Consider the following 25,137-nt stretch of genomic DNA (forward strand, 5'->3'; position numbering starts at 1 on the left):
TTAAGAATGCGAAGTGCATTTTAATACCGGTAAGAGATTTTCATTTTAATGGTAATTTTGTCGTAGTGTAGTTTTATGAAGCTTTTATAATTTTATACCGTGTAATGCATGACGAGTTCGTAAATTTAAGTTACTTAAATCTTATCACAATTAATTCAATTCTATTTTATTGCTATTTTAAATAAAATGTTTTTTGTGGTTAATTTAACGTACATCACAAAACAACGTTGTGAGCGTTGAACTAATTGATAGAGATGAAAATCTCGCAGGGCAAATTTAAAACTGTACTGATAAAAATACAAGCAAATACGAACGACTTATACGACGTTGCCAGTTCTCCACAATTTGTTAGTGTATATCGGCTTACGGCTGTGTATTGTTACTTGCCGGTGGAACGTAGTTGTTTTTATTGGAAGATTACGGTGCACTATGAATTTTACGTTACCTTGCATACTAAATAGTAAAGCTTTACACTTTCGGAATAATTAATAACAGAGTACGATATTAGCAAGAATTCTTCGCATCCGTCTCTATGTTCGTTAATTTAATAGCATTATTTAAAATTGAATGGTTTATAATATTATATTTGTTTCTATTGTAAATGGATGCGTTGAAATTTTTATAATACTATATTGTTGGGCCGTACTTCTCTGAAATTTTGATAATGTAACGTATTGTATAGTTCTGGCTTGGAAGTTTTTATTTATTGTTATGATGTGTAAAATATCTCATTTACGGTTAACACAATTTTCTTGTCAGCGGAAAATTTTGGTGTAAAACGTAGTCAAGTGCTTTACAACTGGTGTTCTTTGTGTTTAATTTGGGTCCCACAGTTTTTCGCAAAAATTGGTAGGGCTGGATGACATTTTCTGATGTGGCGTAGCGGTCAATACATTGACCGCTTCACTATTAATACGCCATTTTATTTTACTTATTTTTTTTTCATATACATTAATAATTGAGTTTTACGTCTTGTATGTGTACACACACTCTCCCTCTCCCCCCCCCTCTCTCTCTCTCTCTCTCTCTCTCTCTCTCTCTCTCTCTCTCTCTCTCTCTCTCTCTCTCTCTCTCTCTCTCTCTCTCTCTCTCTCTCTCTCTCTCTCTCTCTCTCTCTCTCTCTCTCTCTCTTTCTCTTTCTCTTTCAGATATTTCATACACTATATGTGTATTCTTTTTCATCAAATCAAAATTATTAAAAACTTTCAAATGAATGAAAATCCGAAAAGATTTTGGTTTCAAATTTTGCTCTAAAGGTTAAATAATAATGGTGTACTAAAACTACGACGCTAAATATTAGGCAAAATTGTGTGGCTATAGAATCTTATATGAAAAATTGAAAAGAATGGGTATTGTAGTCTCTAGTACTTTCGAGAAAATTGAAAACTTCAAAAAGGGAGTAAAAAAGCACGCTTTTTTCTAGATTGGGGTAAATGTATTCTAAATCGTCTATAATCAAATAAATGAAACTAATACTAACGGTTTTTAGTGGACATCTAAATTTAAAACAAAATCGTTCAACTTTTTGTGCGACACAGAGTGTACTATAACTGTTATGAATTTATTCTTAACCCGTTTAGATTTGCATAGTGCACTTGGCGTTAAAAATCATGTAGATATTACGTAATTGTTTTTCCAGAACGGTTTTAGATCATTGAGGTTCAATTTGTCTGTAAATTAATTGAAAAGGTTAATAAATATAAAAGGTGTTTTTATTTCTCTTTATTAAACTTAACAATCAGGAAATGAGTGTTATTTTCGATTCGGTCATATGTACTATTCCTTGTACGAAGTAAAGGAAGTATTTTGATCGCGAAAAATTTCGGTTTTCAGATTTCAACGAAAATATCCATCTTAACCATCCCTGAATACATTTTGAGGAGTTCAACAGGTCTAACAGTCTATACGTATACTAAACAGGTCTGTACGTACTTACGTACGTAGCTACATATGTAACTCAAAAACGATTATCCGTAGGATGTTGAAATTCTGGATTTAGGACTGTTGCAACATCTAGTAGTTGTGCATTTCCCCTTTTGATTGTAACCGACTGGAAGAAAACTCCAAAATTCAAAAAATTTGATTTTGGATTTTTTCTTGACTGCAGTAAGATCTCAATGAAAGATTTTCAACGATATATAAGTGATTATTTTCATTGGTTCCAGAGGTGCAGCCAAATAATTTTTTTAATTATGAAATATTTGTATCTTACAAGGGGAAGCACATAGGTTCAATCCAACTTCATCTCCTTTTTCTTTTAACTATTTTTCATTTAAATTTATTGATTAACTTAAATTAAATTTATTTATTAGTAATCAGTTATTAACCTCTGATTGTAAAAATAAAATGTTTGAATAATAATTCAATAATAACAATTTTAAAAAATTAAAAAATATCAGAAGTTATTAATGAAATAAATTTTTTTGTGCTCTTCAGTTTAAAAAAATGTGTATATGTAATTTTATAGGAGTACAAGGAAGTTATGTGGTGTCCACATCAGACTTTTTTAATTTAAAAAGGCATAATTCGAATGATATTTATGAATTATATAAAAATATAAAATTATTATACTATTTGTGTCGTAAGACTTTGACATAAAGTTGAGGCGAACTTACGCCCTTCGGATTTATTTAGTTTTGATGCGATAGATGTTGCGTTATTTTCTTTTCTCTGAACTCTAATAAATTGTCGGAAAATAACTTTGTTGACCTTGTTTTGCAAACGAAATCTTTACCGGAATTAATAGGAACTATTTGATTTTATGAATTATGTTAATTCTGTTATGTGCGGGTAAGAACTGCTTGTTAAGACCCAACGTCTTTCACGAGAGGATGTGAAATTAGAAATCGGTCAATCGGATGCAGAAAGACATTACATTACAGTGATTCGATAGAGGAAGTGTGGTAGCACATCGCGTGAGTGATTCATTCGGTATCCGTTATTCACAAAATATGGTGTTGTAGTAGAAGTAACTTATCAATTTTATTATAAATATTATTATAAAAGTCGAATCGTATTTTATTGTACGATTTGTTAACGTTCGGTTAGAAGGACGCAGATCGATGGTACGAGACCCACCGGGTTGGTCTAGTGGTGAACGCGTTTTCCCAAATCAGCTGATTTGGAAGTCGAGAGTTCCAGCGTTCAAGTCCTAGTAAAGCCAGCTATTTTTACACGGACTTGAATAGTAGATCGTGAATACCGGTGTTCTTTGGTGGTTGGTTTCAATTAACCACACCTCAGGTATGGTCGAACTGAGAATGTACAAGACTACACTTCATTCACACTCATACATATCATCCTCTGAAGTATTAGCTATACGGTAGTTACCGGAGGCTAAACAGGAAAAAGAAAGGATCGATGGTACGAAGTTAAAAAATAACTTTTCACATTGCTAAAGTGGGATTGTGCTTCAGTAACGACTATAATTATTTTTGTCAGAAAACGGGTGAGGGAGGCGCGTATTTATCGCGTGTGAAGATTTTTATGTAGCTAACTGTTAATATATGCCTCCGTGGAAAACAGTCTGGAATTTTTCTCCATTGTACTAATTTAGTCGCCCGTTTCAGTGGTGTCTTAGCTTAATGGCAACTGAAGAATAATTCCTGTGACCTAACTAGCCTGGCTGTGTTTATCATACTTCGTTACGTTACTGTACAACTTTGATCTTACTGTAGTAAATGGACGTAGTTTCCATCAGTTGTAATTTTGTTGAAAATTATTTCAATGTAAAAATTTCATTTAAATAGTAAATATTCGAAACCTAGGTCGGTAGGTCGACTTCCCAATTCTTCTATAACTCTAGCCTAGTTACATTGCGTGCTTCAGATAAATGAAAACCTTATGTTATCTGTATTTACATTAATGTAATATGTTATCTGTATGTTGGCCGACGTTGCTTGATACGGGAACTTCGACACAAAGGACCGATTTATACGATGCCAAAATATAATGAAAAACCAGTTTCAAAATAATAAAGTAATACGTCATTTTTTTGTATTACTTTTAGCATATTAACAGAAATTTAATTAATTTCGGTATTCGAACTGTATTTGGCTTACATTTAGTGAATATTTTCATCTTAAATGCAAGAAATTTCGGCCCTAACCGTTCGGATGTCGGTACAGTCATAAGAAGTTGATTTATCGTGTTATAAAATTATCTAATGGATAAATGTGAATGATAAAATCCCTGCTTTAGAAGAATTTGCTCCTGAAGTTATTTATGCTGGTAGCATTATGTTTTTTCTAAGTAAACCACTGCTGTAGCAGCGATGTCCCGTCTTGTACATCGGTGTTGTGTAATGTGGCGTAGTGGAGAAGTCGGCAGCACCTTGGTCCGATACCTACCTCCCTTCCATTCCTTTTCACACTGAGTCACGACGGTACGACTGGCGCAAAGCTGGGTTCAATGCACCCTTTCGATAGTCAATAGCCCATTCTTCTGATTCTCTCAGATGTTCTGATTCATTTTCATCGTAGCTTTTTATTTATTTTTTGATCCTTGACTGCCGATGTCTTTCGACGGTGATAACGATTATTTAGATGTTTTAATGCATTTGTTCGCTTTTTCGTTTTATTTTTTATCAGTTATATAAAATGTGGTAAAGTAACAAATTTATGTTTAATAGCTACTTGGAACCCGAAAATATGCGATTAAGTGTACAGATTTTCAATATTCGGTATAAATACTCGAAGAAGACAGAAAATAATCTGTAAGCGGTATTTAATCTTCCTACGAATTTTTACGAAATCTGATGACCGTACGTTTTATATCCGGCAATTAAACCAGTAAAATGTGTGTGCTAAAGTAATCGTATATACGATTATTTTAGCACTTACCCATAACTGTTTTGGGTAACATTCAGCTTTTATTGAAGGACATTTTCAGGGACCGATTGACAGAAGGATTAATTGAATTAGGAAAACTTTCATTCTGTTTCACTCTTAACTCTACTGCTTCCATTCTATTTTCTGAAAGTAACCCGCATAATATTTTTTTAAATTTTCCTTTGCAGTGGTGTGTGTTTACCACCTTAATGGATTACGTTAAATTTCAAAGTCGCCATTTTCCTTCATCTTATAAAGTTATTGCCAGACAAAAATTTTAATTACAAAACACAAACGCGATACAGTAGTAGTATAGTTTCTTTTTATTTTATTGTTGATTTAAAATTATTATAAAGCTAAAAGACTGTATAATTAAATTATTTATTTAAAATAAATAATTTAACAATTAATTTTGCAAGAAAGACAACAGTGTAGTGTGATGGCTGTATTAACACAGATATACTTGTATGTACACGATATTACATTAATATCTTACGTACGGTTGATATTTTACATGCTAAGGGCATGTAAACAAATGTCCTATTCGGTTTAGTTGTTTATAATCAAAATTTTAAAACACACTATACGATATTTGAAATAAAAGTATTTTTAGATCGCTATTTTCATCCGGTTATTAATGTAATCCAGTGTTCATTAAATAATTATTTTTCCTCGCATAAAAATTTATGCGAATAAATAAATAAAACCTGGTAATTAATAATAACTTTACCAGGTTTATTCCAGAATATTCGACTGCAATATCTAGTTTAAACCGCTCAAATTCGATGTCGGTTTTTTTTGTGGAAAATATTTGTTTATTGTAAAATTTATCCTTCATCCGTGTCTTGACGTTAGAACCGGATAATATTTCGTTGAAGTTGTCCTCGGTTGATCGAGTCGCCTGAAAATGTTATTTATTGCATTAGTGTTATCTCTTCTGCCTGTTTGTAACGGGTTTCCATACATGGCGAAATCATTTTTATTGGATAGAAAGAATGTTGACTGACTTAGCTTCAGCTTCCAATCGGAAACTCGGTGAAGTAAAGTTAACTTAAGCTGTTTTATTAAATTTACGGTTAATGCATTTGGTTGTCGGTTTTTCTTTGAGGAGTTGTTGGTTTAAAACAAATTGAATCACGAACTAAATAAAAATAAAGAAATAAACATCCTCGAATTCAGCGTTATGTTTGATGGATGATAAGATATACGTCGATAAGATTGCGTCAACGATCCCGTATTCAGTCTTACTATATTAACGTATATTTTTAAGTATCCATTTTATTTATATTTCGTACTAGTTGCAGACTGACTTAACCGCACTTAAATTTCGAATGCAAATGCAAATTTTTTTTTTTAAGACTATAAAAATACTGTCTCATTTATTGAAATATGTTCTCCGTGCAACGGAAGATGTAGCACGGTCTAGAACAATCACACGTTGCTCATCGGAGAAAATTAACAAATTTAAAAAAGATTAATAATATATCTAAATTTTCTCACAATGTACGGCCTAATTTTACATATCATTTCGTGCATAAATATCTTTTAAACTTTTATTCATTTAAAAAAACAATCAGTAAAACTGCTTATTTGATGTAGATAGATCTCCAGCAGTATAAGAAGGTGAATGCGAACGTGAAAGCATTTAGTCCGAGAAAAGGCGGGAGGTTGTTTGCGGTTGTAGTTTTAGGAACTGCGTTAAGAAACTGTTAACAATGTCTTCCGTCCCGGTTGACCGTAACCTGAAGAAAATGCTACTTTTCAATTGTAGCCGTAGACCTGATAACTTAATAATATTTTTCAAGTTACTCTCACACGTATGAGAAAATATTCTATTAGTAAGCTAATATTCTATTAGAAAAAAATGAAAACATAAGACTAGTCGAAAACGCGACTCCACGTCAGAGCATGTTGTTTCGAATTATCCATATTGCAGTGTTATTGAATATAGTAAATTGAATAAATAATATCTTCCCCCTAATAAAAATTTCTTAACTTTATACCGTTACTATTGTTAATCGACAAAATATCAATTGTTTTTTTCATTAAAAGTTTCTAAATGAGTCCTTTCAGTATGGAAAAATTTTCAGATCTTGGAGCAATGTAGGAAAATGTTTCATCCGTAGAAAATAAAAATGTTTTAATATTTTCACCTTAGCAATTTATTAATTTGATATTTTAACATTTATATTGTATTCGTTCTACCTATACGGTATAAAATTTAATTAATTGTATTAGTTTCTTTTGACCTCTGGCTTTTTGCTACATTAGGAACCGTTAAGTCTATTAAAATGAAATACGGTGTAGCAGCTTTCGAAGGAACACATTCTATCGAGTTAAAAAAAAAGTCTAGGAGATTTATGGGGGCCGAGTGGAAGCAGTTAGGATTATAACGAAAAGTTTATTTGTGTGTTTTATTTTGTTAAAAATTTTAGCATTACGAATATTCGGGTAATTCTCCGGAATATTCTTACTATATTGTTACCAAAAATTATAGATTATTGTATTAAATTTTAAACTAGCAGATATGCATTATATATATAAATAAAATAATTGCATCGCAGGAAGCAGTGTATTTTTCGTGCATATTTTTTAAATTGTTTTTAGAAATGTGTCTGTTTTTGTAGAGTAAGAAAAGTGTAAACGTGAAATATTTGTGGGTATTTGTAGTAGTGGGTGTCTCGCTGGAGAAATTAGGACGCACGAGTTCGATGGGTCTTACAACTGGGCCAAGGACTCGTCTTCCGAACGCGTGTTCGAAATCTCCTGCTTATCTTCCCCTCCGTCTTACTTTCTTCTCGTTCTCTTCGCTAAATTTATTACTTTATTAATTAATTGCGGTTCTATTTACATTTTATTTATTAGGTATCATTTTATTTCATTTCATATCTGTGAAATAAGTTTTTAAATCGTAGTATGAAACGATCTATAAATTTGATTGCGGGAACTTTGAAAACATATGTGCGAGAAGGGATTATTTTATCACGATCAAAATCTTTGTTATAAATTTACTTAAATTTCTAAATTCGATTCGTGCTTGGTTTGAGAAACTAACTCACAGACGAAATTAACTCTGAAAAAATTTTCAGCTCTGGTTATTTGGTCTGGGACTGAGAAAAGTGAACATTATTGTTTCTCTCCACTTAATGTGTATATAAATAATTAAATTACAGGTATCCGTATTTTGCATTCTTTTTTGGAGGGTTACTGCGTAAGTCCCTATATTAATATTCATTAATATTTCTGTCTTAAGATTTAACGGAATTTACTCATAATTTGCGGTATAACGTAAACCGTTTCATAATATTTATTAATATACATATTTAATTCGTTTACAGCTGTCGCAAAAAAGTCTTCTTGACTATTCATTTCGGATTCTATATATAAAAATTGAATAAAAAAAGGCGATTTTCCCTTCTGTCCGCAATTTTGTTTTTAAGAAGATTGTATATCAAGATCAGGTTGAAGAATCATAGTATTTCGTGCACGTGTTCACACAAACTTTTTCTGATTAAAAGAATTTCCACTATAAACAAGTTAATAAATTTCGAAGTAGTGGCAAGATATTCTTTAAATCTTTTATCTCTGTAATTGTTATTTATCAAAATATGTTTGTTAGCCAAAATGTTAATCCTTTCATTATAAACTACCTGATAGTTCATTTTTTTGATGATAAAATTTTCAGCCTGATTTCATCTTACTAGCAAAAAATGACTAAAATTAAATTAATTAGTAATATTCTTAATAGTTTCTATGCCGGTACAAAGTGTTATTAAAAACACGACTGCTAAAAAAAAAAAAAAAAAAAAATAAATAAATAAATAAATAAAATGTCCGGCCAGTGCAGTTCATTACACGAAAACGTAGTGTACAAGTGCGGAGCTCCTAAATTTCAGACCATTGCCATTAGATCCGTGAAGGCTTTATGCCAATATGAGTCCCTCGAATATTACGCATCACAAGGTGAACGTTTTGAACAATATTATGCCCAACCCCATGTTGGCGTAAGCGACCATAAACAGAAATATTTTGCTAAGCTTTATGTAACACTACAGTTGAGAGGGCGTAAAACAGATAGTCGTTGGTTTGTAATCTCCTTTCGTTGCTCATTACCCTTGATTGGAAGTAGTCAAATGGAGTTATGGGCACTGGCCGGTATTCTCTGACTCCATTCTTTCCGTCTGGAGACTGTTAGACCCATGTCAATTCCTCTGCTCTTTGTTCTATCGTAAAGCTGATGGGATGAGCTGTTTTACGCTTCAACTGAAAATAGATATCGGATGGTCGTCGGTTACATCAGGTATAATAGAGTTCATATTTGATATGTCGGTGTCAGTTGGCGTTATTATTTCTTTTTCTGTTTAGCCTCCGGAACTACCGTAAGGTATTATTAACTTCAGAGGATCAATGAAGATAATATGTATGAATGTAAATAAAGTGTAGTCTTGCACAGTCTCAGGTCCACCATTCCTGAGATGTGTGGTTAACTGAAACCCTACCACCAAAGAACGTATACACGATCTAGTATTCAAATCCGTATAAAAGTAACTGCCTTTACTAGGATTTGAACCTTAGAACTTTCGACAAAATCTCGAAATCAGAAGGCATTATTTTAGTCGAAAATGATTTTACTATCATACGTATTAAGTAAATCGCCACATCCATTCTCATAATCCTCATCATTTGCAACAACTTACGCTTGCGTTTTATGAGCACTAGAAATAGGGCTATTTGCAGTCACCAACGAAGCAGATACTGCACTGATGGAACATTGCAGATCTATTGCGTTCCGCATTTGTAAGACGATCAAGGTTTCTGCACACCGACAAGTCTGTTGGCGAAACGCGTCAGCATTGAAAGATGCTGATGCTTTTTTTTGCAGAGTAAAAACATTTTTATTCGCTATAAATCCTTTTGGCCCCCTCGAATGGGCGTCAAAGATATGAAAATGAGCATTATCCTTAAATCTAGCGACTACTAGTTTTGACAGATCATGATTCTGTGCTCGTGGCTCTGGAAGAAATCCTCGACGCCAGATTTTATATTGCTAAAGTAGCCCTCTTATACTTAAGGCGAGAATTACCTCTGGTAATTCTTGAGGCGCAGTGGACTTGATAAATCCGTCAACTACATACGATTGAACTTGCATGTCAAATGCATGTTCTGTGACGGTCACTCGGGGTAGCAATTCTTCGGTATTTAGGTAATCTGGCCTATCTACCAAGTGCACCAAGCATTGTAAGAGGTAACTGTAACCACCTAGCAAAACTGTCCAATTTTGATGATGACCATTCGGGTAGAGGTTTCAATACCGATTATGCAATGGTGGTCGCAGCATTTGCCGTACACTGGTGACCACGTGATTCTGCTCCAAATCGATCGCTGCCTTGGTTAAAATGCCCACGTATTATAAACTTCCTGTTGCTTATATCTTGGAAATGACATAGTTCATTTCGTTCGACGTATTGATTTTGCTGCGTAGTGACTAATTGCGAGATTCTTCTTCGTTTATTTCGTCACTGTTCCATTCCGAAATCAACTTGTATGTACAAGTGATAGTTATGAAAGAGCCATTCAATCACCTTTATATATATGTATATATATATATATGTATATATATATATGTATGTGTATATATGTATGTGTATATATATATGTATGTATATATATATATGTATGTATATATATATATATATGTATGTATGTATATATGTATGTATGTATATATATATATATGTATATATATATATATATATAGAGCCTATGACGCTCCGGTAACGTAAGGATTCCAACGGGGATTCATATATCTAAATGGTTCAGCCGTTTAGCTGCTACTGTGGATCAAACATATATATATATATATATATATATATGTACATACACACACACCCTAAATACATTTCACTCCTTTTTGGGCAGCCATGTAATATCTATTAAAGGAAAGATTTCAGAAGCTTGAAATAATTCATGTAATATTCTAATCCAATTCATATAATAATACTCTATAATAATCCATATAATACTCTAGTAAGAAATGAATAATGATGGAAAAATACATTTAATGTATTTAATTAATAAATTTAATGAATTTTAATAAATAAAATTTTCTCAGTGTTAAGACTACTTAAACATTTTTAAATTGAGTATAATCTATAGTGTCAAAATACCAAATTGCAGATGGATTAAAAGTGACTTTTTAAAAAAATTTAAGTGCTCCTACAACTTAACAAGTGCCATGTGTACTGGTAAATTTAGGGGGAAAAACATGCTATAAAGCATGGAGTATATAATTTTCATGAGTCATTTTATAGGTAAGTTTTTCATTTGTAGTAACTGTAATTCGGTATGATTACGCTATTATTCCTAATGATTTCTAGATATTTCTTTATTAACATTTCATTGTTTTATTATTCTTTTTTTATAATTACCGGATTAGATAGATTATTAATTTGAGGTTCAATTTTAAAACCATTTATTATTTTATTATACTTTTATATTTTAATTTTATGTTTGATGAAAAAAAGATTAAATGTCACATTTGAGGATCTATAATGAAGTTTGTCCCTTGGGTGGTCTAGTAACTGCTGTTAAAATACAGCATCCTTTAAATATTCACATTTGTGATGACTGCTGTTCGGGTTAAGGCCGCTGCTCTGCATATCTGGTTCTTCATTTCTTCATTGTTCATATATTCTATACCTTCAGCGGCTGAGTACCTCGTTTAGGTTTTCCTCTTTGTGATTTCGTGTAGTCTATAATATTCTTTTAAAATTTCTTTGAAGGAGAAAAAAATGAAGGAGAGAACACGGGAAGAACACATTTTAATGTAAGAGATTACATTTTGAGTAGAGCTGTACGGTATCATCATCATTCACCAAAGGCTACGCCTTGTCGATTTAGCCACTCAGTCTAATCTCCGCTTCTTTAACATTATTGATGTCTTATATCTAAAGAAGACATTAATGTCTTCTTTAACATTATTGATGATGGTTGCTCTCGGTCTACCTCTAGGTTTTCCCCCAAAACCTTGCCGTCAAATATATTCGTCAAGAACTGGTAATGTATTACATGTCCTCAATTTCGCTCTTCTTCTTCTTCGTATAAAATTTAGCAAGGACCTCCTCTCACTCACTTCTGCTAACACTTCATTTCTTTTCCTATCGACCCAGCTTGTTCTTGTTATTCTTCTCCAAATCCACATTTCCATTTATTTCTGCTTTCCCAAGCGTCAAGTTTCACACCCATTAGTTAGAACATTCCAGACATAAGTTTTAGCAAACTGTTTCCTTATTTGCATACTCATATCAGTTAGTATATTCTTTTTAACCTGGAAAGCTTATTTTGCCAGCGGCTAGTCTTCTTTTTACTTATGTGAAACTTTTATTATCGCTAGTGACAGTGCTTCCCAAATAACAAAAACTGTCAACCTTCACTACAACAGTATCGTCTAATTTAATATCATCCTTTGTATTTTCCTTTGTTTTTTTTCCTACAATCGTAATCTTTGTCTTCTACTTATTAATTTTCAGTTTAACTTTTGTTAGTACTTTAGATAGTATTTCTAACATAATCTCCATTCCTCTTGCTGATTCCGCCAGTAACACAATATCATCTGCAAAGCGAATACAATGTATGGATTTTCCATTAATTTTGATTCCTTTTTGTTTTTTCTTTCATTTCTACAATAGCTTTTTCAATAAACTAACTGTGACAGTGGGAAACCTTGCGTGACTCCCCTTCTTATTTTGATCTCTTTCTTTAAGCCGGTGATTTCAATCTCCGTTTTTTACATTTTATACAGATTCAGAATTAATCTATCAGTCGAGCTTTATTTCCCTCATTGTTTGAAATAACAATTCCCAATCCACCTTGTCAAAGGCTTTTTCTAAGTCTACAAAAGTCAAAAAGGTCTTCCTATTAACCCCAATTCCTCTCTCAAATTACACTCTCAACGCTAGTATCGCCTCTCTAGTTCCCTTCCCAGATCTGAAACCGAACTGGTGTTCTCGCAAATTTGCCTCAATTTTCCCTATTATTCGGCTTTTAACAATGTTTAGCATTATCTTTGAAGTGTGGGGTAACAAAGAGATTGTTCTGTAATTTGTGCAATCCATTGCACTTCCCTTCTTGGGAAGGGAAATAAATCCCTTCCCATCTAGATAAATCCTATAAAATCTAGCGGCGGTATCGTTCCCTCTTCATAGCAGCGTTTGATAAGCCTATACAAACACTCCTTTGTTTACTTTCTTCTTTTAATATTTCTGCCGGATTGTTATCTGTGCCTGTCGCTTTGCCATCATTCAGGTTATTCAAGGCGTTGGTAAATTCTTCCTTAGATACAGGTGGTCCCATCATGTCTTTATTCACCCTGCTTTCATCTCCAGATATTCCCTACTGTTAACAATATCCTTTCCTTCATATAGGTCTTTAATATATTCTTTCCATTTGTCACTTACATCATATAATCAAAGAGAAGATCCCCATTTTTATTCCTTATCATATTTGTTTTCGTTCTCGATTTTATCATTGACTTAATAATCGAATAAGCTGTCAGTTTTTCCTCTTTCTAGGTCTTTCTAAATCTCCTCATTTCTGTCTGCATCCATTCTCCATTCTTTCCATTCTGCATTTTTGAGTAATCATGTTCTTTATCCTTTCGTACTTCTCCAGGACTTTTCCTCCTAACTTGTTTCGCCCTTCAATGAGGTCCAGTATTTTTTTGGTCATCCATGGTTTCCTTGGTTCTAACTTGTTTAGCCCTATTATTTTCTTATCCATTACTGTTATGGGTTTTTTCATTCCTTCCCATCCTTCTCTGCTAATCAACTCATCTGTCATTATTTTCAACTTTTTAACTATTTCCTCTTCCTTGAGTTTTTCTACGCATCATTTACGCTGGCTAGTTCTTTCGTATTTCCGAAATCTAATATCACACTTTGCTACCACAAGGAGATGATCACTATCTATGTCATATCCAGGGTACGAATGTTAGACTTCATTTGGTTTTTATACTTATCCTTAACCAGAATATAGTTAGTTATCTGGTATCTCCTGCCATCTCTTGGCATTGTCCAAGTATACCTTCTCCTTTTGGACATTTCAAATTTTTCCGAACATATATTCAAAAATGGTGACATTGTTTGGCCGGCTAGATCTGATTTGTTCGCATTCGACGTTTTTAGTTGGGGTTGCTCAAAGATGTATGTCGAGCGACCCCAATCGTTAGCGGAACTAAATTAAAAATTCAGTAAGAATTTGCTCGTATTACACCGGTATTTTACGGCTAGCAATGGAAAATTTTCATTGACGTGCCCTATGTACCTGCTACCTACCTATACATCCAAAGTTTTGCTGAATTACAATGTTCAACTTCGGAACAAATAATATAAACTTTTCTTTTGATAAATTTTTTTACGGAAATAAGCATTTTACTTCAGTTTCTGCATTACCTACGACGGTAGCAACGATCTTTTTATAAAATGAAAGTGAAGTTGGATTTTTATTATATTGTGTGCGTGTATATATATATATATATATATATAAACAACGATTTCCATATTTAATCGGGTATTATTTTTTTTTCAACAATCGGTTCTTGCTAGTTGTAGTTTTTCCGGTTACTGTGTAGTACTACTCGATTTGTTTGATACAATAATGCTAGGCTCTGTTTGCAGTGCTTTTTTATTAGTTTATATTTTAGTAACGACTGACGGCCCTGTGCCGGAAGCGAAGCAGACTTATTTTCAAGGAGAGAGTGGATCGCGACACCAAAACCTAGTTTTGTTGTGCACTTTCCCTGCGCGCGCGCTCGCACGCACACACACACACCCAGAGAGAGTGAGAGAGAAACAAAACATACTGTTTTCTTTTATTATTTTACTTAATGTTGCCTTAAGATATTAATGTTGATGGTTTTCTTCAATTATTATACCATGGAATAATGAATTTCTCTGAAGTAGATTATATCCGAATTTTATGATGATTTTACTACATATATGTATTTCATGCCTTTTTAACGCACGTTTTGATTAGTACAGTGTGTAGTGTTAATTACTTTTATTCTCATCCTGATAACTTTTTTCACCGGTTGGGGAAGCAGATTTATTTACCGCTAATTGCTCGTTATTTAAAGGTTAGTGTTCACGGTTTTGGTTTCTCACACGAGTTAGGTGGTGAGAAAAAATTAAATAAAACGGCTGTAGCGTTTGAAAGTATGGTTTTTATTCTTATCGTTACAGCGACAGTTTAAATTATCAGACACTATAATATCGTCGTGTATTGAACAACTTGTTGAGGTCGAAGTGAAGAAATGACAGAAAATCTTAGGAGGAATATTTACGCAAACGGTTAGAAATTATGACTGTTGACCTACGTAGTTTTACAATGGATTAAAAAAAATAATAAATTTTAACATTTAGCTAGGAGATTATATGCCGTCGGTGATCCCATAAAACACGTGATCGTAAAAGAAGTAAAAAGCTTAAGAAACCAGCATAGATTGCGAATTTTTTTCGAACAGCAGACCGTAAAAAGCCCGGATTACCTTTTCTTATTATGTGTAATGTGAATGTACTTGATTTGTGATAAAAACTAAATCCTAATTTGATAATGATAAGCATTAGTGATAGGCTATCGTATTAAAAAAAAATCTGGATGTTTAGTCATTGTGTGTTACCGAAATGTTCATTAATAAGGTAAAAATAAGTTTCATGTCTATTTATGAGTTATGGATACGTAGAAAATAACTGCAGTTAAAAACGAACTCATTAAAAAAAAATTTGCGTTTAATTAATCTTGTACAGATATCATTGATCTTAATTTTATTTTACTGCATCGTATAGAGCGAGCATCCCCGGTTTTTTCCTTAATATTCAGATCTAGCTAATTGTGTAAATTGCTCAAACAAAACTCAAATATTGGGTGGATTACTGTAACGTGAGATTTAATTTTAAGTCTGTAACGCACAAGAAATCGTTTTAAATTTCTGCACACCATCTTTTTCCAACCGATAATCTGAGTCTTGATGGAACAATTTTGCAGTGAATTATTTTGTTGTAAAATCAGAATTTTTTTGTCACATTTCATTTTAAATAATTATGGTAGTTACGGTTTATATTATGAAAATAAATAAGTAAATATTGCTCTCCTTAATGGTGTTGAAATGCGATCGTGTACCGTTTTTACATACTGTAATCGGGAAAGTAATCGCGATTTCGGTTGAAAGGATTTTTTAAATTCTAATTATTGAAGCCAGACATTTTCCGAATTTGATATAGCTACAGGAAATTTATTGCTCTTTTTACATCTTCTTGTGTCTTAGTATTGTAGTTTGAGTTGATGCTTCTTGCAGATGCCAGTTTATTTTCAAATGGGTAAGATGTATTAAGTTCTATTACATTGTTCTTCTCTCTTTTAAATGTGACAAGTGATAAGAAATTTTAACTACGGGTTACTTTTTCTCATTGAAGTTCATCTTCTTAAGATTTACATTTGAAATAACAAACTATTTAAGAGTTTTATTTTTTGTGTTATTGGTCCGCTTAACTATTTCTTGTATTGAATTTCTCGTCAAAACTGCTAATTGTAATTTCAAAATAAGGGTATTAATTTTTTTGTATCGCAGGAAATTATGTCTATGAAGATGCTGTCTGTCGGATTCACGTTTTTATGGTGATATAGCCCAAGAGTGATATAGAAATAAGCAATGAATTGTGTTTATCTTTGTTTTTATTTTTTCAAATGTTATTTTCTTTTTTTTTATAGATGGTTCGGTCAAGAGAGAGAGTACAATGTACTGGTAATGGATCTCCTTGGTCCATCTCTAGAAGATCTATTCAATTTTTGTTCACGCCGGTTCACGATCAAGACTGTACTGATGTTAGCCGACCAGATGATTGGCCGTGTGGAGTATGTCCATTGCAAGTGCTTCATTCATAGAGACATAAAACCGGACAACTTTCTTATGGGTATCGGTAGACATTGCAACAAGGTTTGTCCTGCATTATTCTATCATTTTTATTGTTATACTTTTCTTCATCCTGCCAGTGTCTCCTAACAAAATGAAACTTTATTTGAATGAATGATGTGCTTCCACAATAAAATGTTTTAGATTTTTAACTACAAGTATTAGAATATGGTTTTTAAAAAATAGTGTTCAGAGATATTTATGATTTGGAATTAACACTGACATAGTTTTAAAATTGTAAAATTAAAATTGGTGATGTTTATCAAATTTACATACTGAATGTTATTAAAATACATCAACAATGCATTTTTGAGAACTCATATTTATATAAAATAAATAATTAAACTCTGTCTTTGTCAACAATATTTTTCTTTACCTTCTAATGTAGTAGCAAAGTATTGGATAATAGCGCCCATTCTATGTCTGTGGACTTCATCTCCGTGTTACGATTTCTTCCCTTTCTTCAGTCAAAGAATTGACTGAAGGTTTCTTTTAGACATTTGCAACAAAGATCTAAAACCCCCACTATTTCTTGTAAATAAAAAGATTTAACAGTCAATTCTTTAATAAACTCAATAAAGATGATTAATGTAAGTAGTGTGTACAGAAACATAATAACAATAATGTAATGTTAAATTTCTGAATATTCATATTTAAAATATTAATATTGTCCTGGATGTTGTAAAAACAATTTCAACAAAAATAGTAATTCCTGTAACCACAAAAACACACGTTTTAAATAAATGATTAGTCATTAACTTTTAGCATATAGAAAAACGTGTGTGTGTTGTGAAATCCTTTTTGGATTTCACAACTTTAAAAGTATATAAAAATATATTATAATAACTTACAGATTCGATTAAGGTTTCATTTCATAGAAAAACACAAAGTTTGTCATCCAACATTCACTTCAGTTGAATGTGGCTTCCATTTGTAATGCAACATACATCCTACCTGAAGTCAGTTTTATTCCAGACTGTAGCCAGCAAGTCGGACATTACCTTTGCAGCTGCAGTGTTAATTCGAAGTCTTAGTTCAACAAGATCAACAGGCAAAGGTGGTACATAATAAACCCAATCTTTAATGAAACCCTACAAGAAAAAAAATCTAGTGGGATCAAATCAGGGGAGCAAGGTGGCCATACAATTATACCTTCACAAACAATCCATTGTTAGTTGGTATGGCTTGAAGTGCAGTTGAAAATCTCATTTTTAGGCGATAATGAGGTGGTACCTGTTACCTTGTCTCACTGATGGCTTCTGTCTTTGTCATCATCTAACAGAGCAATTATAAAATTTTTTAAGCACGTCCAGATAAATGATACTATTTAGGGTTGCCTCCTGGAAGAAGAACAGGCTGTACAGTCTTTGTTTACTTATATAAACGTTGAACTTATTAGGGCTATTATGAATATGTTGCAAAGTTTCATGAGGGTTTTTGCTACTCATAGTCGGCAGTTTTGGGTGTTCACCTTGCCACTGATGTGAAATGTCAACACCACCAAAAATTATATTATCTAAAAATGTGTCGTCATCTTCAATCCTATCGATCATTTTCACACAAAATTGTAGCTGAGCAACTTTGTTGTAATTTGTAATGTGTTGAACCATGGTTAGTTTGTATGGCTTCAAGTGCAATTGTTTATGTAAACATGCCAAACAGTTGTTTGTGGAATGCCAGTTACATGTGATGCAGTTAACAAGTTGATTACTTCGGACTATGTGGGAAGCTTTCTTTGAGTTGAGTTGTTCCACAGCAGCTTCATGGATGTGTGGGCATCGTGGTGATTTTGTATATTTAACAGAACAATCTGTGTCAACAAAGGTTTGGTGCCAAGAGTAAATTGTATCCCTACTAGCAGGCTCCCTACTGTACTCCTAGAAGATTATCTTGAACTGCATTTACTAACCTTAATTGTGAAACCAAAACACATAGTAAGCATGTTTTGTACCAGTAAATGTATTCAATTTTAACAAGACAGCGCTGGTGGCTGAATTCTGTACTAATGAACTATGTCAAAACTTGATGCTTTGCTATGAAATAAGACCTCAATTGAATCTATAAGTTATTTAAATAAATTTTTATATGCCTTTAAAGTTGTGAAATCCTTTTTGAATCACTCTGTATATTTACATACTCATAGTATGTTAATGTATTAAACTAAGAAAGGAATTTTGCATAGGGCTTAAAATTTTAGAAAAAAATAATTTAAAACTGTAGGCTGGTTGCCATTTTTCAATCTGGTACATAAAATGTTCTAGGTACACAGTGTAGATAACAAGAATTTATTTTATAAATATTCTAGATACCATTTTACATATCCTGATCCAACCTATTGTACGTATTTTAGTCAATACTGATATGTGCATTTAAAGAATAATTTTATTGTTAAAAGAGAGAGCTTCTTATTCTTTTTCTGTAGTACTTTAGTACTTAATAGTTTACTTTCAGTCTATTGAGTGTGGAACTATAAACTTCCTTTCTTCTTCCCTAAACATGCAACATTACTGTCCAAAATCTTACAAACAGTAAATGTTGGTTTCCATGACTGGTATATTAGTAAAAAAAAAGTCATATTAACAAACTTTATAACAAGTTCTTCATATTCATTGCTGTTTAAGTTAAGATAATTCCCACCCAAGAGGTTGGTTCAATTATGATTATTACATTAGATCTAAGCAAACATGTTCACATTTGTATAATTACATTATAATACTGCAGGTACTGTTATTTGGATTGTTTGATATTTATTTTTAAAATGACATCAGTTTGTTGTAGTTTTTTGAGCAATGTTGTACTGTTATTGTAGTAACTACAATTTGGCATCATTATGGATAGTCTTTTGAATTAAAATACTGACTACAATGCAGCTGTCAATTGGAGAAAATACCTACTGAAGTATACGCTGAGAAGCTTTTAAAATCAAATCGTTTAATTGATGTCCCGGATCTGACAGTGGAGATCGAGTTTATTTGTTAGTAGGAAGAACTATGTTGGCAAGAGTCCTTCAGGAGCAGTGAGTGTCCAGAATGCCTACAATGAAATAGAGGAATGTTTTATCTTATCTATAGATAATTGTTTTCTAGATATGTTATTGCTGGTCATAGTAAAGCACATTACACTAGTAAAAATAATAATTTCTGATCAGTGGGCAGCGTATGATTAGTAAATGTAATTTGATCAGGAATTATGTGCACAATACTACTGTAAACAGTTTTGAGAATTTCATTGGTCCACTTACAGGGAGTGCATACTCATAAATTAGAACGATTATGGTGGTAGCCAAAAATAAAATACACTGTAAATTAGGCATAGCAATAAACATTTTGGACAGCTACTTAAGAAAATTCTTACGGTGGAAAAAAATGTTTGTGTTTAAATATTTGTGGTCATGTGTTAGTATTTAATGTTTCAGATATTAACTCACTTTCAGGAATTTGTTAGCTTTCATTAATAATACTGGTCAACATAATTTTTGTTTCAAGAGTACCATAAGTGTAATTAATACAATTTTTATCCTGTTTTCAAATATGTATTCGGAATTTCTCCATCACCCACAGTTTTTTTGTTATTTTAATTTTTTTAAATATTTTAAAATGTTTTTTCGTCCATTTGTCCATTGTCAAGTAATAGCTCCTAGAGCATTATAAATATGATGGAACCAAATAATCTAACTCAAAGGATAGTGTTGCTACTGTTGTGCAGGTTCAGTTGTGTATAGGCATGTATAAACGTGATGTAGTGTAGCACACATTCATCAGAACGATGCCAGTTGTGAAATATAGTGAACCAGTAAACACATCATTGTGAGTGCTTTGTATGTCTGAATTATTGTGTATTACATATTTCCAACTTTATTTCTTTTAATTAGTAGTTAGTTTCAGAATGCTTAGAATTTGTTTAAATCATCCTAACAATTTTTTTTATGTATTTGGTGAAGTGACGGTCAAGTCCCAAAGGCGAAACCTTACTCCATTAGTAGTGTTATGAACTTTATTTTGGGTGTAAAGTTAGGGACCAAACAAGGGCCTCCTGCCACATATATGTTGTTTATCGTGTTCTAGGCTTCCCACTGCATGGAAAAATGGCATACACCACATGACATTTGCTATCCCTATGGTATTTATTTACTAAACAAACATAAAGGGATTACATTAAAACCAAACCATATACTGGTGTACTCTAACTTGCAATCTGCAATGAGACCAGTTCCACATTGCAAAGAATTGCCCATACCAAAGCCTCCAGAAAATATGACATTAGATGAAGAGAGCTCAGAGTGTGATGGAAGTAAGGAAGAAAAAGAAACAGATTCTGGTGATACAACTTTTGAACAAAGCAGTTCATCTGAGCCTCATTTACTGACTCAAGAAAATTTTAACAATCTCATACGAGATTTAAAGTTATCCAAAAAACAGTCTGAAATGCTTGCTTCCTGCCTAAAAGGATGGAATCTACACTTTGTAATGAACATATTTCAACAGAATGGGGCTTGTTCATTGATTCCTCTAAAGTTAGTTTAAAAGCTGTGCTTCTGCATAATGACAATAAATTCCCATCAGTACCTGTGGCACACTGCTATAGAAACATATGAAAACTTTAAATATATATTGAAAAAGGTTCAATATGCAGTGTATGAATGGAATATTTGTGGTGAGTTGAAGGTACTTGCACTTATTCTTGTTGTGCAGCTTAATTACACACTACTGTTGTTTTTTGTGTGAATGGGGTAGTAGGGACAGAAAAACCACTTCATTAGAAAAGAATGGCCTAAACGCACTCATTCCTGGACAGAAACATGTGAAACGACCCATTGTTTAATCCTAAAAATGGGTATCTACTTCTGTTTCATATCAAACTAGGATTAATGAAGAATTTCATGAAGGCCATGGACAATATTTCAATTTCATCAAAGGCCATGTACTTAAAACAGAAGTCGCCTAAAATTAGTGATGCAAAAATTAAAGAAGTGATATTTGTGGGTCCACAAATACAATCACTAATGCATGATGAAAAGTTGAGGAACTATTGAATCCACTGGAGAAAGCAGCTTGGCAAACATTAAAAAATGATTGAATGAGTTTTTCAGGAAATGGAAAGGCAGAAAATGACAGTGATATTGTCAGCGATCTTATAAGATCTTATAAAAATTTGGATTGTTATGTCCTTTAAAGTACACTTCTTGCACTCGCGTCTATATTTCTTATTTGAAAATCTTGACGCAGTGAACGATGAGCATGAAGAACACTTTCATCAGGAGATTTCAGCTATGGAAAAGAGGTATCAAGGTTAATGGAATCCTAAATATGCTGGTCGATTATTGTTGGACCATCAAGAGGGATGCTCCACAGGTGAAATATAACAGAAAATCGCCATTTTTTTACTTTCTAAGCGAGTCAGATGTTTGATTATCGTGTATCTAAGAATGCAGAAAGTATTAAAATGTTTGAAATTATAAATGTCTGTCTCTCGGAAACCTTGCGCGATTCATATTTGAATCCAGGGAGAAAAATACTATCAGAATCACATATTTTACTTCCTGAACAAAAAAAAAATTCTTTTATGTTTCCAGTGTAATTGAATTTTTTACCCCTTACCACCGAGGTTGACCCTGCATCGAATACATTGGCTCGCCTCAAACCCTTCGAGACCCCGCGGGATCCTACAAAGTCGTGCCCCACGGGGGTTGCTTACCCGGCAGGTTGGGATTCGGTCTTTTCTTTGCCAGGCCTCAAATCAGGTCCTACTCGTGAACGAGAGATCCAGCTGGGACTACGGTCTTTTATTTACCAACGAAAACGAGGGGTCCCCGGTCAGTCAGTCAAGGGCGGTCCACCTCAGCGAACCAGCCTCTCGTGAGCAGGGCTGCCCTCGGAAATCCCTGCCTGGAGATTATTCTCCATCTCAGTCCCTAATTTCCTTTGCTTTGGTATCTTGTATTTTTGTGACCATTGTTGTAACCTGTCCCATTCACGTCTCCTTTCATCATAAATGGGACAGTGTCTTCTGGTGTTATATTAGAAGTCCCGTTCTTTGACGCATCTCGACCCATCTACAGTAAATATAGATTGTATGTTCGGCCGCGTCATTTTCATCGAAAATGACGCGGTTTCAGGTAGACCTCAAATTCGCAGTGTCCGGTAAGCAGTTGGGAGAGATGAAAGCCCACCTCACCAAAACTCTCTGCACCCATCTGTCGACCCGTGGGATCAGTCTCTTGGTCCAGTTTACGGTGCTTAGACGCATCCCAAGCCAACTACCTCTCCTCCAGCATGGTTCTGCGAGCCTCAGCCCTTGGCATACCACTATATATCTTCTGCAACATTACTGCCCTTAACTTAACCGGGGGGATACCGGATATAACCTCCAAAGCGTTCCACGATACAATCCTGTAGGCAGAGACAATGTTCATTGCCGCTCTTCGATGGAGTGCCGCTACTCTGTCCACATTTCTTTTCTTTTCTTATTAAAGCATCTCCCCATGCTGGCACATCATAATATATAATAGATGTCGCCACAGTTAATATGAGCCTCCTCATTGACGAGGGAGGCCCTTTGTGATTACTCATCTTCGTAGATTGTTGATCGCCACTTCAGCACGCTCAATTATAGAACTTAGATTTTAATCGAATGAATGAAGTATTTAACATCATACACCTGGACGCGATAGTATGATAGTATCTCTGATGAGCACTCGAATGTCCCCGATTCTTCTATCAGTAAAAACAACTGCAGAAGTATTATTCGGCGCAAGAGAGGGACCTCTCTCCCCTAACCAGTCCATTATTTTACCAATGACAACAGCCGCAGAGTCTTCAACGGCCTGCACTGTATTGCCGGCGACCAGAAGAGCTAGGTCGTCGGCATACGCTATGATTCCACAGGAGTACGAGGTTTATTTTTTTTTTCAAAGTCCGATCGGTCACGAAATTAAAACCACAGTGAAAATAAAAATTTTTTTATTTGTAACAAATACTTGCATAGTTACGCTATTTCTCTACATAGTCGCCACTCCGATTTAGACATTTGTCGTAGCGTGGTACCAACTTTCCAATACCCTCGTCATAGAACGGAACCGCCTGTGTTTTCAGCCATGTTTCTACGCTGGTCTGCAGCTCGATGTCTGTGCCAAAATGTTGTCCTCCTAGCCAGCATTTCATGTGAACAAAGAGGTGAAAATCGGATGGAGCCAAGTCCTGGCTGTATGGTGGGTGATCAAACACTTCCCAACGAAAACCCTGCAGGAGCTTCTTTGTTACAGCTGCAGTGTGCGGCCGAGCATTGTCATGGAGAAAGACAATGCCTGATGACAACATTCCTCTCTGATTATTCTGAATTGCCCTTCGTAGACGTTGAAAAGTCACGCAGTATGAGGCTGCAGTGATGGTCGTGCCACGTTCCATGAATGCCACCAAGAGAACGCCATTCCGGTCCCAGAACACAGTAGACATACACTTGCTGTTGGAGAAGGTTCGCTTGAACTTTTTTGGTTTACTGGCGAGAATGAGAATGCATCCACTGTTTGGATTGTTCTTTTGTTTCTTCAGTTTCGAAATTGACCCATATCTCCTCCCCTGTGACAATTTTGTTAAAAAAATATTCTCCTTCATTGTGTTAGCGCTGGAGAAACGTTAGGGAGGCGTCCATTTTTATTGTTTTGTGATGGTCGGACAGCATCTTGGGAACCCATCTCGCACACAGTTTTCGGTACTGAAGTTCTCACTCACAATGGTGTAGAGGGCTGACCTTGAAATTTCAGGAAACTAATCGCTCAATACAGAAATTGTGAACCGCCGATTTTCTCGAATTGCCTCATCGAGATCATCGGTTGACAATCGCTTCCTTCCCTGACCGCCTGCATCATGAATATCTGTACGCCCTGCTTTAAAGTTCCTGCACCATTGTCGCACTTTGCTGTCACTCATTGAAGTTTCACCGTACACATTACTTATTCGTCGATGAATTTCAGCTGCATTACACCCCTCAGCCTCAAGAAATCGAATTACCGCACGCACTTCACACTTGGCGGGAGATGCTGTTGTTGTAGACATGTTTACGTGCTAGTGTTCAGAACTTAACGAAGTGACGCGGCGTGATTGAAGGCCATACTAGAGACGCTGCGCAACACATATGCGCAAAGGTTCATCCGATTTTTGCGCGTGTTTTTATTTCGTGACCGATCGGACCTTGAAAAAAATAACCCTCGTAATTTCATTTGCAAATTTTTTTTTAATATCAAAAAGAATTTGTAAAACAGTCAAAGAATTTGTAAAATATTTTTCTCAAAATCCTTGTGCAGTTTTCTGACTGATATATGCGCAAATTAAATTGGGGGTGAGATAA

General features: G+C 34.0%; 1 protein-coding gene across 1 annotated transcript in view; it reads left to right on the forward strand.

Annotated features, from left to right (window-relative positions):
- The window catches only part of LOC142328704 (casein kinase I-like), a 98,652-nt gene that overhangs the window by 47,497 nt on the left and 26,018 nt on the right, over positions 1-25,137 (forward strand). The window contains exon 3 of the mRNA XM_075372641.1: positions 16,593-16,818. Coding sequence (XP_075228756.1) covers positions 16,593-16,818 — 226 coding nt within the window. The remainder of the gene's footprint in view (positions 1-16,592; positions 16,819-25,137) is intronic.

This window comes from Lycorma delicatula, chromosome 1, assembly GCF_047948215.1.
Source record: "Lycorma delicatula isolate Av1 chromosome 1, ASM4794821v1, whole genome shotgun sequence".
Lineage (NCBI taxonomy): Eukaryota > Metazoa > Arthropoda > Insecta > Hemiptera > Fulgoridae > Lycorma > Lycorma delicatula.